General features: G+C 38.0%; 1 protein-coding gene across 2 annotated transcripts in view; it reads right to left on the reverse strand.

Moving 5' to 3' along the window:
• The window catches only part of Sos (Son of sevenless guanine nucleotide exchange factor), a 530,159-nt gene that overhangs the window by 96,155 nt on the left and 419,746 nt on the right, over positions 1–14,258 (reverse strand). For both annotated transcript variants that reach the window (XM_089247363.1, XM_089247362.1), the window contains one exon: positions 7,046–7,228. In XM_089247363.1, coding sequence (XP_089103489.1) covers positions 7,046–7,228 — 183 coding nt within the window. The remainder of the gene's footprint in view (positions 1–7,045; positions 7,229–14,258) is intronic.

Here is a 14,258-nt window from a genome sequence, read left to right on the forward strand (position 1 = left end):
CCCAAACTTTCAAAGTGTTCATGTGGGTCAGGATGGCGTCCACATGTGCCAAAACTGTAGTGTATTTAGATTTGTAAACAAGAAATAACGACTAAATATGTGGACAATGAGATAGACTCAAGACCTGCTGCGTCCGTTTTTCTACTGACATCTTTACTCTACCAAACATAAACAAAACATAGTGTTGCCACACACTTGCAACTAAATAATAAGGATGAACTACATAATCGATATACAATCGATATATCATATAGCAAAAATATCTCTGTACTCATTAACTAGATCCAAAACAGCTTCTTTTGTAGCTTTGACACTTTGTGTTTTTACTTGGTGGATGCGGTCCCACTTCAGCGACAGAGACCCTATCCATTCGCGTCCAAGTATTGAAGAAAAGTCTTGTTCCACAATATAAACAGGCAGTTCCATTCGCTGATTTTCGTATGCAACAGCGACTTTGACAACTCCCATGGGAACAATAACATTCTGACTGTAGGTGTGAAATTTAACGTTGGTCTTGCTGAGAGGCTTGTCCGAAATTTGTCGAAATGTAGAATTGCCACACACTTGCAACTAAATAATAAGGATGAACTAACAATCGATATATCATATTCCTCCCCCTTTACAAATTGAGTCTTTCTGGAGGTTTTATATTTCTTCGGGTCCGTCGCACAGCTAATGGTGTGTCTGGGGACTTCAACACAGGATCATGTCCTTTAACAGCAGTTGGTTGTGTCATGGTTGAACTTTCCACCTCTGGCGATGGAACATCACTGTCTTGAAGTGATGGTGCTTGCACTGGTTCAGGAGTTATTTCCTGTGATGGTGTTGGTATTATCGCTGGAGTTAACGCTATGCTTGGTCCAACTGGACGAATCTGGTCACTGTGTCTCCTCCATAGCTGATTTTGTACCGATATAGTATACTGTAGTTCCCCGTCTCTGGAAACAACAGCACCAAAAACCCACTTTTTATATGGAGATCTGTAGTCTCTTACAGCCACTTTCTGTCCCACCTCGTAAACATGATCAAGAAATGTAACTCTCTTTCTGGTCTTTGCTTCTACTTCTCTGACTATGTCAGGCCGTGATAAGTCCAATCTCGTGTGCAATTCCCTTTTTAAAAATAATGACGCTGGACTATATCCAGTAGAAACCTGAGGTGCTCTTCTATAGGCAAGAAGAAAGATATTGAGAGCTTTCTGTTCGGGTAGGTTTTTACTTTTGAGACATCGTAATGCTTGCTTCAAGTTGAAAACATGTCGTTCCGCCTGTGCATTTAAAGCTGCATGATAAGGTGGTGAAGTGAGGTGTTGTATTCCACATGACTTCAGAAACTGTTGCATCTCTTCCCCCACAAACGTACTTTGATTGTCAGAGACTATGGTACCTGGCATTCCATAACGTGCAAACAAAGAGTCCAGAATACTGATCAATGTCTTAGAGTTCATGTTAGGAACGATGTAAATTTCTGGCCATTTGGAATGAGCATCCACAATAAGTAAGTACGTCTTGTTCCCATACATGGCATAATCTATATGAATTCTTTCCCATGGTTTTGAAGGATATTCCAGTAATGAATGTCATTTTTAGGTGGAGAACCTTTGAACTGAGCACAGCTAGGACAATTTCTGCAAAGTCTTTCAATATCTGTGTCAATTTTTGGCCAGTACACATATGATCTTGCTAACGCTTTCATTTTCACAATTCCCATGTGACCCACATGTAGCTCTTCCAAGATTGAATTTTGAAATTTCTTGGGTATGTAGACTCTAAGTCCATTCATGATGCACCCACTTTGTAAGGAAAAGTTTCTATCTCTTGCACCTAAAGTGATACCTTGGCGTAATTTTTCCAATGTCGGCCTCAATTCAGGGTCTTGAGAAGAAGCGATAGCTATTTCTTTGTAGCTCATAGGAAGTTTTGATATGTGTTCCAGGTGATGCAATGAAACACTGTCCATTGAAAACAGTTCTTCACAAGCAAGTGGAAATCGTGACAGACAATCTGCATTTCCATTATTTTCAGATTTCCTGTAACAAATGTCAAATTGAAAATTTTGCAGGAATAGAGCATAGTGAAGTAAGCGTGTAGCACATAATCCTGGTAACTTTGATTTTTTTCCAAATATGTGTATCAATGGTTGGTGATCTGTGATCAATGTGAATCTACGTCCCATCAAATAATAATGAAATTTTTCGATCCCCCATTTTATGGCTAGTGCTTCCTTATCAATTTGGCTATAGTTCCTTTCGCTATTAGTCAAAGTACGGGATGCAAAAGAAATTGGGCATTCTGATCCATCAGGAAGCATATGCGAGATGACGGCACCCAGTCCTCGAGGCCCTGCATCCACAGCTAACACAATTGGCTTTTGTGGATCATAGTGTACCAGAATTTTGTCCGACGCAATTTCTTCTTTGATTTTCCTGAAGCTTCCCTCACATGCTTGAGACCATTTAAATTTTGTATCCTTCTTTGTGAGATCATGTAAGGGTGCAGCAATTGCAGATAGTTGAGGAAAAAACTTTGCATAAAATGTAGCCATTCCGAGAAAAGATTTCAATTCTTTCACGTTAGAAGGTCTTTGAATTTTTAAAATAGCTTCTACTTTGGCACTGGATTTCTTCACACCACCTGACGAAATAGTAAATCCTAGATAGTTGACTTCTTTGGCAAAAAATTCACACTTCTTAATATTGAGATGTAACCCATTTTCCCGTAAACGTTGGAAAACAGTTCTCAACTTGCAGAGTAACTCATGCTCATTTTCAGCAGCTAACAGAATGTCATCAAAGAAAATACATAGTCCTTCAATGTGGACACTGAGTAAAACTGAATCAATGTACTTTTGCCAGATAGCAGGGGCAGCATTTATTCCAAACATCAATCTTTTCGGTTGATACAGACCTTTATGTGTATTTAATGTGAGCAGCTTTGATGTAGCTTCATCAACAGGTATGCTATGATATGCAGTGCGAATGTCCATCTTTGCAAAAATTTTTCCTTTGGACAACTTGGCAAACAGATCTTCTGTTCTTGGTACAGGATACTGTGGCACTTGTAATTGAGGATTGACTGTATGAGAATAGTCAGCACACAGTCTAAGTGAACCATCTGGTTTTTTGACTGGAACAACTGGTGTAGCAAAGTCAGAAGTTTCTACTTTTTGCAAAATACCTTCCACTTCAAGGCGCTGTAATTCTTTTTCCACCATGGGCTGTAATGCATAAGGAACAGGTCGAGCCTTCTGGAAGACTGGCTGTGAATGTTCTTTGAGAACTAATTTAGCAGTGTAATTAGATGCTTTCCCCGAAGTTTCAGCAAAAATATCTCTGTACTCATTAACTAGATCCAAAACAGCTTCTTTTGTAGCTTTGACACTTTGTGTTTTTACTTGGTGGATGCGGTCCCACTTCAGCGACAGAGACCCTATCCATTCGCGTCCAAGTATTGAAGAAAAGTCTTGTTCCACAATATAAACAGGCAGTTCCATTCGCTGATTTTCGTATGCAACAGCGACTTTGACAACTCCCATGGGAACAATAATATTCTGACTGTAGGTGTGAAATTTAACGTTGGTCTTGCTGAGAGGCTTGTCCGAAATTTGTCGAAATGTAGAATAGCTCAACAGAGCCTTTGCACTACCTGTGTCGATTTCCATTGCAACTGGATGACCTTCGATCAATACTGTAGTGAGCAGCGGATGATCACTTTTTATGTGATTCAATGAAAAAGTCTCACCGACATCCTCTAATTTGTGTAGCTTGGATTTACTTCGGCACACTTGTTGAACATGACCTTTTTTTCCACACAGTTTACAATGAAGATTTTTTTTCCTGCAAGAAGGAGCCTTGTGATTTTCATCACCACAACGGTAGCATTGTATTTTCATTGTAGAAGGAGCTTTAGCCTTTGGTAATTTGGCCTTAGCTTTCTTGTTTACCTCTTGCGTCGTAGATGGCTTGAGTTCATTCATGGACGTGAAAGCAGTATTCTTTGAATGAAGAATATCTTGAGTACTTGACTGTGCTTGCTCTATTGCCAAAGCGCGTTTGAGAACCTTATCCAGATCGGGATCATCTTCTTCGAACATTCGGTCGAGCATGATTTTATCTAATAATCCACTAACGAAGACGTCTCTGAGCATCACCTTCAGCTGAGCCTCTGGGTAATTACATGGAATAGCAAGACGCCGTAATGCTGAAATATAACTGGAGATGCTTTCCCCTTCCCTCTGTCGCCTATTTAGAAACGTATGATGACTTGGAATCACGAGAGGTTTCGGCTTCAGATGGGCTATCAGACGATCCTTGATCGTATCAAATCGTGACGTTTGATATGTCTCTGGATGGAGCAAATTCTTCAGAAGCGAAAATGTACTTGTCGGCAACAACGTAACGAAACTAGCCACCTTTTTCTATTCCGAGTAGCTGTACAGCGTGGTCAAAGTTTCGAATTTGTCCACGAAATCTTCTATGTCCTCTCCCTCCACGTATTTTTCTAAATGCGGCGATGAACTTGAAGCGGTGGAATTCCCCAGTAGTTGTACAATTCTCGTCTGGACCTCCAAGTTCTGACGAAGAAGCTCCTGCAAGTCAGCCATAGTGATAGGAAGGAAAAAGAAACCGAGACGATCACCGTATCACGACGCTGCTTAGACTGTAAACCGGGCTTCGTTATACAATGCCACGTAGAGCGAGAACCGACTGCGCCATTTTGTAGTGTATTTAGATTTGTAAACAAGAAATAACGACTAAATATGTGGACAATGAGACAGACTCAAGACCTGCTGCGTCCGTTTTTCTACTGACATCTTTACTCTACCAAACATAAACAAAACATAGTGTTGCCACACACTTGCAACTAAATAATAAGGATGAACTACATAATCGATATACAATCGATATATCATATAGCAAAAATATCTCTGTACTCATTAACTAGATCCAAAACAGCTTCTTTTGTAGCTTTGACACTTTGTGTTTTTACTTGGTGGATGCGGTCCCACTTCAGCGACAGAGACCCTATCCATTCGCGTCCAAGTATTGAAGAAAAGTCTTGTTCCACAATATAAACAGGCAGTTCCATTCGCTGATTTTCGTATGCAACAGCGACTTTGACAACTCCCATGGGAACAATAACATTCTGACTGTAGGTGTGAAATTTAACGTTGGTCTTGCTGAGAGGCTTGTCCGAAATTTGTCGAAATGTAGAATAGCTCAACAGAGCCTTTGCTAATATTCTGACTAAGTGCGGGCTCCGCCCATCCACACATACAAGTTTCATTCATTCGGTTATTCGGAGCTATTCATACGATGCAGATGCGGGTCGAATTCGTCCACATATTTGGCTACTTCTTCAAGATGATTTTGCATGGAATTTTTTTATTATTTGACATAAATACCCTTAAAAACACCATATGAAGGTCCCTATGCATTAATAGGATGTACCCACATACGTCTATCCCTCCGTTTCCTTCTGAGGTAAAGTAGTTATAGCAACTTTTTTAATATAGTACATAACTGCCTTTTGTCCATACTTTACAATTTTATATAATAAAAACCTGCCAACAATGGACACCGACGGGACCAAAATTATAAGCAGCAGTAACCGATCTAACAACTATGCCAGACATTTGTTGTGTTATATAGGCGTTGCCGACCGCAGCGTCATACTCTGATTGGTTCCATATCTCTTTATTTGCATACGCATGCCTGTGCCAGTTTTTTTGGCTCTTCAGTTTACAATGCAATACATCGTTTTGCCTCCTGCGCACGGGCTGAAGCCCCATATATATGGGACAAATAGTTATTTTCAGCTGCTCTCAATATTCATTTTCTTCATGTCGACACCTCTTGTACCCAGTTTCAACTGGGTCCCTACCAAAGAAAAGTAAGGCACTGCCCCCAGTGCTGTCTTAACTCATGGACCCACCTGGACAGTGCGTAGGGCCTCAAGAGAAGAGGGATCTCAGAAAAACGAGTAGTTGAAATTTGAGAATTTTCTAGGTAGGTTCTCAGAAAAATCACTTAGCCCGGGGGCCCATGATCCTTTTAAGATGGCCCTGACTGCCCCTATGCCCCAAGCAGAATGGGGCCCTACAAAAATTTAAACTTGTTTTGCATAATAATAACCCTTTCAAGAGGGGCCCCCAATTAAAAGTCTGCATGAGGCCACAAGAAGGCACACTATGGCACTGCGATCATGGGAATCTTTTTTTATCCTAAGCACACATCCTGGATCAGGGCCCCTAGGCCAGGATTTTTCATGAGGCCTCTTTATAATAAATCTATAGCATGAAAAAGCATAAATGATGGTAATTACCCAGGCCTGAAGAAATGCCAGCCCTATACCCTTGTGGGGGCCATAAAGCTGGACTCATGAGATATCAGGGCAAGATTTTTTATATGGTTCTCAGTAAATAGTAAATTTTTGCATAAATTATATGGTTGGTGCCATCTGTGGCCACATAGTTCACAGGATTCGAGATCCAGCCCTGAAGTATGTAGGTACATATCAAATATGAACATGGAAATGCATTACTTAAAATCTGTACACTATACCTATTTGAAATTTTACATTCTATGATTTAAACGTGACTGAAACTTCAATACAATGATAATTGGCTATCTTACTCTTGATAACATTCCATCATGTTAATATATTTCATCAATAATAATAAATCGTGTACAAGTATTTTTCTCTCAGTCCTTGAACATCATTAAATTAGGATTTCATTGTTTATGATTTTTTATTTTAAATGGAAGTTATAATGTATGTGTATATATATATACTTACACATAATCATCAGCAGACTGCCAACGACTTGCAGCTTGTGAAGGAAGGAAAAAATTCAAGCATGAACACTAGGATCTCCTATATATGCGCACCCCACAAACGATGCATCCCTAGCTTCATGGATTTATGCACGAAAAATTATGGTCGGATGGTTTTTGAAGAAACCTCGTATAGTAATTATACTATGTCTTTAAAACATTTTTTTAATAGAAATTTTTTTTATTAATTGCAGGATGCACAGTACTTACATTGAAAGTATGCTCTAAACGGTGCACACAAGCTGAATTCATAGCTCCTACCACTTCCAGAACTCCAGTGAAGTTATTTAAGTCCTGCAGAACAATCATAATTTCAAGGATTCGAGAAACAACTGCTATACGCTCTTCAAAATTTTCTGTTTCAACAATACATTTCATCAGCCAGAAACTAAACTAAATAAAAAAAAAATAACATGAATTGTAATTTAAAAAAAAAATATTATTATATTATTTTAAATATGCTAATCATATTAAAAGAAATTCAAACAGCCTTTTTAAGACAGGTATGATAAAAAATTTTCCTGAAGTGGTCATTTTGACCACTACTGTAGAAATACAGCGGAACTTCGGTTAACAAGCAAAAATTTTGACTCGCTAACAAGCAATGATTTACATTACAACCAAAAATTTCAAGCTCTATTTATTGTCATGTTATTGAAACTGAAATGACGGTTTTTGCTTTTGCCCACACGTGTTACGGAACTGTAGGTAATATTCTACCCCAAACTCTCTAGTAAGTGCACCTCACTCAAAAAATTAACACACGTGCGAATAAATACTTTTATGATACAAAACTAGATGTAGCATTGTAGACATGCGTATGTGCGCTTGAAGTTATTTTTCAAATTCTGCTTGGAGTAAACTGTGGGCTGATTGCATTATTGAATGTGGGCATCTTTTTCCTCAGCCACCTCATACCCACATTTTGCCTGTTGCGATCTTGCATTTGTAACTAGCTCAGCGTTTCCCAACCCTTTCAAGTTTGGGGCACCCTTGGGAATAATATTAAAAACTTGAGGCACCCTTTTCCTTGAAAACAGGAAAACCGGACGCACCTCCATGTTAATATTTATATAGCATTTATATAGTGAACGTATAGGAGGCACGCCGGAAAGGCGATAAACCCTCCTGAATTCCCAAGAGCAAAAGGCACCACATGCTGCCACCCACACGGTACATGCTACGCAGGCCTCCCTCTGTACCGGAAACTCCCCATCCTTGAATACAGAATATTTTCAACAAAAATCACTGGGTAAAAAAAAATACATCAATAGAGTTTTGTTTGATTATTTTGAAACTTGTGATTGATACTTTGAGGATACTTCACATTAGGTTCAGAACACATACTTACACATTCCGGCATATACCAATTCATTAGAAATTGCATAGAGGAATGTGTACAAGGTCATGTACGGTTGAGTAGCAGTAGTCTTGCTTTGCATTTTATAGTTAACATAGCAGAGAAGGCTTGCTTGCATAGATATGATGTTAAAAAAAGCATAAGTGCATTAATTGTTTTCTTCATTAGATTGGATAAGCCAAAAAAGCAGGTACCGACGCCTCACTCTTGGTGAACTTACCTTTAAGCAGGGGCGGTCTTAGGGAAGTGCAATCGGTGCAATTGCACTCAGCGCCAAAGAAGAGGCCTCAAAACGTGTTAAATATATTATACACATTTATAAAAAAATAACTATAAAATGTACATGCCTGCTCTTTTCGTTTACCCCTGCTGAGATTATTTGGGGGGGGGGGAGAAGCAATTTCTTTCTCTGTTGTTGTGCAGTAAAAAATAAAAATGATGGAGGAATCGCCCTCGGTCACCCAATTTCTCTACAAACGAGAGCAAAAGTGTTTTCCTTTGTTGTGGGGAGTATTATTGGAATTGAAGGTGTCTTCTGATGTGGGAGAGATTTTGAGCCTTTCATGCCTCTTTTTTCCTGACTTGCATTACTTTTATTAAAAACACAGAATCGAATTGCCAACACAGCACAGTATTTTGAAACAAAACATTTAAGAAAACAAATGAATGAATTAAAACCTATTATCAGCTGACCATTTTAAATAGGGATCCTGCACTTGGTCCTCGTTCCTACCTGTCACACAAGGAGAAACACAAAAATGTGCTCACACGAGAAAACCCATGCACTTTAATGCCCCTGATCACTGGCCAGTCTCCCGACTTGCCAGACTTTCCTATTAGTTCAAAAAGGGGCAGATCAGTGGCACTGGGTGTGCTCTAGAAGGGCATGGGCATCAAATTCGAAGTGAAAGGGTAAAAAAAAAAAAAAATTCGAAAAATTATTTGTGCCCACTGTAGGAGAGGTGCCAAGTCTGAGATAGGCATGGAGAAAAAAAGTTAAGGGAAATTATTTCTGCCCCCCTCTAGAAAGGAGGAGGGCAAAATCCGGCGTAAAAGGGTGAAAGAAATTACAGAAAATTATTTCTGTTCGCTTTAAGAGGGTCGTTATATCTGAAGTGGGAATGCAAAAAAAAAATTAGGAAAACTTATTCATGCCCTTTCTAGGAGGGGTGTTAAGTTTGAGGTAAAAGGGCAAAAAAATGGGCAAATGATTTCTGTCCGCTCTAGGAGGAGCACCAAATCCAAGGTAAAAGGTCAAAAGAAATTCGTCATGATATGTTATGACATAAAATATCACTGTTCCTTTCAACGCATCAAAACAAAGTGATTGAAACAAAAGTTTTTTTTTAATTGGGGAGGTCACGGGCCCAAAAATAGGTCCCACTCGGGTAGAGATTTTTTCTCAAGCTGCCCCTGAGTGCAATGTATGTGTGTGTGGAAAATTTTAACAAACCATACATATACACAATTGAACATCTTTTCAGTTTCATGGATCTTGTTCCAGGTACCCGGTGAGTAATGGTAAAGCCTCCTGAGGTGTGGCCACAACAGGACTCTAAAACGACATCTTTTTCCTTTCAAGAAACTATAAAGAAACGTATGTTGGAAATTAAACTTGATTTTTTTTCAACTGACTTTCAAGGGCCGAAAACCTCAATATAAATTCGATCGAAATGAAAATCTGGTGATCTTAGTGAAATTTTCAATTTTAATTTTTGTTGTATTAGTTTTGTAAGAATTTTAATCATCCTAAAGAAAGTCATTTTGAAGGTAAGTCATTTCCTCTATGGTAATCTTGAATAAGAATTAAACAAACCTATCGAATTTTACAGCTTATAATCTGCAGATGCAAACTTCGCTAGCGTGAGGAAAAAAAGCACCATGTATAGTTCGCGGCAGTATATAACCCACATGAGAAAATTTCATTTATCAATATGAAATTGCTTTCAAGGAGGAGGTGGGGGTTGTTGTTTAACAAGGTTTGGTAGAAAAAATGGCAATTTTTGCACTGGCACCTACTGAATCTATAAATATTTCAAAAATATATGTTTTTGTAATTAAATTTTTAACGTAATCATAACTAATGAAACCTCTCTTGGAAAAAAAATAAAGCTGTAGATAAGACGCAGTGGTGTGTGTATATATAAGTATATTTACGTGTGTGTGTATTCATTATATGCACAACTTTCCATTTCTTACATGTGTATTTTTTTTCCCTTCAAATCTTATATATGTATATATATATTTTTTTAATTTAGCGGAATGTATAACCATGCATGCTTTTCACCTGTGTATCATTTTTTTTTATGTATTTCTTTTTATGTATTTATTTTTTTGTTTTTACTCCAGTTTTTTTTTGTTCGCATATATATATATATATTATATTTATTTATTTATATTTTATATATATATATATTTTTTTTTTACATGCATGTATTTCTTATAAAACAAACATTTAACTGTTTACCTTGTTTCCTTGTAACAGGGCAATTGGCCCTAAACAATAAAGATTATTATTATGCCAATTTTGTGTAACTCATAATGTGATTACAATGTGTGTATATATAATCTTATATATAAATGTGAAAGTATGTATGTATCATAGGCGGAGATAGACTTGGAAGTCTAGGGGGGGGCACGATGATGATGATGTCAGTTCATATATACATTAGATCAGTCGACTTCACCTTTGACGCTAGGGGGGGAGGGCGATGCCCCCACGGCCCTCCCTGTATCTCCGCCCATGGTATGTATGTCTGTTCTTTATACAAATACACAGTTTTAGACCGATTGTTGTCAGATTTTGTATATATACCAAACAAGACAGGGAATGAATCGTAGGTTACTTTTAAAGTTTGTCAGAGCTGAGCGAACGCCGAAATGAGCGAAAATCTGTCAGGCAACAATGGTTTTAGGGCCTCAACAATCACTTACAGAAGGTTCATCTTCGTAACCGTGGTTACCAACAATGCGTTTCAGACGTATACGTGTCTTTACAATGGTTTGTCACATCTTTAATGCTGCCATCATAACGGTTTATTCCTTTATAATGGTTTGTCACTTTTCCAATCCTCCCAGTAATTGAAGGAAACCCTATAATATATAGGCTAGCAAAAATACCCGGGTGTCATGTAAGTGCTAATGTGGCTTTTATCTCATCAACTGTCCATCATAGAGGTATAGCTTCAATTTAAAAAATACTTAAAAGGCGTATGGATAATATTCGGTGCACAAGCTGGACATATGACGTCACTAACAACAGAGAACAACAACTACAACGACAAAACTGAGAATAAATATGTTCAGTGTCAGCTGGTGAACTCAATGCTTGCCTCAAATCATCAACACTCTGGCACAAAGTTAAAAAATTATCATTATACACCAATATGCGAGTTAAACTGCAAAATGACTCAGCACTGCTATCAACTTTCACATCAGTTGATCAAACTTGGCAATGGAAGAATTTCCATAGATGCAAGCACTGGACTGATTACGTTCCCAAATGGATTTTGCCAGTTGTTAAACTCAGTTCAAGAACTTGCAGACAAAGTGTTCCCAAACATTCAGCAAAATCGCAGAAACCATAAGTGGCTTTTTGAGAGCGATTCTGCTGGCACCAACAAATGACAGTGAGAACAAGATCAACGAAAAAATCCTAAAAATTATTCCAGGAGACTCCACATCTTACAAATCGGTTGACACTGTCACAGACACAGCACAGGCAGTTCTGTATAATACAGAATTTCTGAACTCTTTGGATATTCTGGGTGTGCCACCACACAACTTGATCCTCAAAGTCGGAGCACCTATTATGCTTTTAAGAAATTTGGAGACACAGAGACTCTGCAATAGCACCAGACTCTGCGTGAAGAAATTGCACAATTACATCATTGACGCATCGATTCTAACTAGATGTGCCAAAGTAGAAGACGTCTTCATTCCACGTATCCAAATTATCACTGAAAAAATGCCATTCAGTTTCAAGCGATTACAGTTCCAGATTCGTTTAGCTTTTGCCATGATAATCAACAAAGAGCAAGGCCAGTTGTTAACAGTGGCAGGTATCAACCTACTTGAGCACGGTTTTTCTCACGGACAGCTTTACGTCACCTGTTCGCGTACTAGTAATCAAAAAAATTTTTACATCTACATACCAGATGGAAAAACAAAATATTGTGTATCCACAAGCGATTGCCTGAAGTTCTTAATTGAAATATTTAAATTATTAATAGCTAATATTACAATATTAGCTGGTTGATGCGAAGATAAAACGAAGAAAGAAAATTGGTCTTGTGGGAAATCGAACCCATGTCCTCTCACTTGCCGGGTGATCACCTTAGACCAATAGTGCGCAAATCATGGTTCGCATCAATGAACTAGTGGGGGTTGCGGGAGATTCTACAGAATAAAAATTTCCAAATAAGAAATTCATTTTTATTCAAAAATATGTTAGAACTAAAAAATGTCTTTATTCAGCTGAGCCAATTACCATGTACAATTACCAACGTAATTTTATCAAATTCTACCTGTACAATAATCAATACATCGGTTCCGTCATACCAGAATTACAGATGTGCAATGTCCTTCCAAAAAAAGAATGTGGGGAGTGAGGTTTGAATGTTTACTCTACCCATGTTACTTTATGCAAGTTATTTTCCTAAAATGTTTTGTAACATGTGTTTCAATAGGGATACACGTTTACGTTTCAGGCACATCCATGCAGCTGTTTAAAAGAAAGAAAATTTGTGCATTCGTGCTTCTGGCATGCGGCGGACAATATCAAGTTAGTATTTTTACAGGGTTGACTTGGTGAGAATCGCCCGATTTCAAAATTGCCAAGGACCATACATCTCGCTACACTTCCGTCTTGCATAAGGGACACTAAGTACATAAAAAAAACAAAGATATTTAAAAAAAATTGAATGCCTTTGGAAGTCAATATCGCCAAATTAAAACCGGAACAAGCGTTTTGAAAAGGGGTGTTGAGACAGCACTGTTAGTTACAGACACAGTTACACTTTCGGTATAACTCACTAGGTAGTAAATCGCCCATAGATGGTGATTGACCTGAGTTGTACTCGGTTTGAAAGAAAGAAAAGAAAGACCATTTAAACTAGAAAGCCAACGAATCCTCTTTTGTGAGCTGTACATGACAGCCAGACCTAACTCAGACCGAAGCTCACATTGCTGACACTGCCACCAGATAGCGACTTATTCGATAAGTCTGTCACACATGAGAGTAATTAATTTGACTTAATTTAACATCTTAAGTGGAACATATTTTTTTCACTTATCTCCATATTATCTCGCGGCACCCCTCAGCCCTCAGCAAATATTGCGCCACCCTAGGGCAGGGTTTTCCAACATGAAAGCTCATGCGGAACCTTTGATTACGAAATTTTCCGAGCAAATTGGGACACATTTGTAACAATAAACAGGAATTCAATACAGCACTCCTCAATCTTTTCAAAACTGCATCTGGCAACAGTATTCCGACCGCTTTCTTTAACGACATTTCCAGAAAAATCTTCAAAACAACAATCTCTCCATTCTTGAGGTATGTCCAGTGATTTATTGACTACTTTTTTTGGACCTTTCAATTTATTTTTGACATTTTTCATAATCCTTGTAAAATATACACTGTAATTATTTTATTCCTAAAACTTTGTATATATTTTTTTCTCATGCTTCTCTTTGAACTTATAATTTGAAGCTCTGTATATATTTTCTAATATTGTATTTTTAACATTTTTTCATTGTCTTTTTTCATTCAACATGTTTTTGAGAAGGCAGGCGTCGGGGAACAAGGGTTGATTTCTTGATGTATTTAGGCATAGCCACCCTTCAGAAACACCTACACTTTTTCGAACCATGCATGGGGTTCCCTGTGATGAAGACCCACTGCATAGGTTCTATTTCACTCTCATAAAATTCAATTTTTACTGCTTTTTCTAAAAATAATTCTTTTTGTATATATATATATTTGAAAGAACAAGTGAGCAGCACTAGCGCTTTTGTCATTCAAAATATATTTTTCACTACATCTTCATTTTTTATCTTCAT

Source organism: Pholcus phalangioides, unplaced genomic scaffold (genome assembly GCF_987345545.1).
Source record: "Pholcus phalangioides strain wild (caught in Gottingen) unplaced genomic scaffold, Ppha-v1.0 ptg000003l_1, whole genome shotgun sequence".
NCBI lineage: Eukaryota > Metazoa > Arthropoda > Arachnida > Araneae > Pholcidae > Pholcus > Pholcus phalangioides.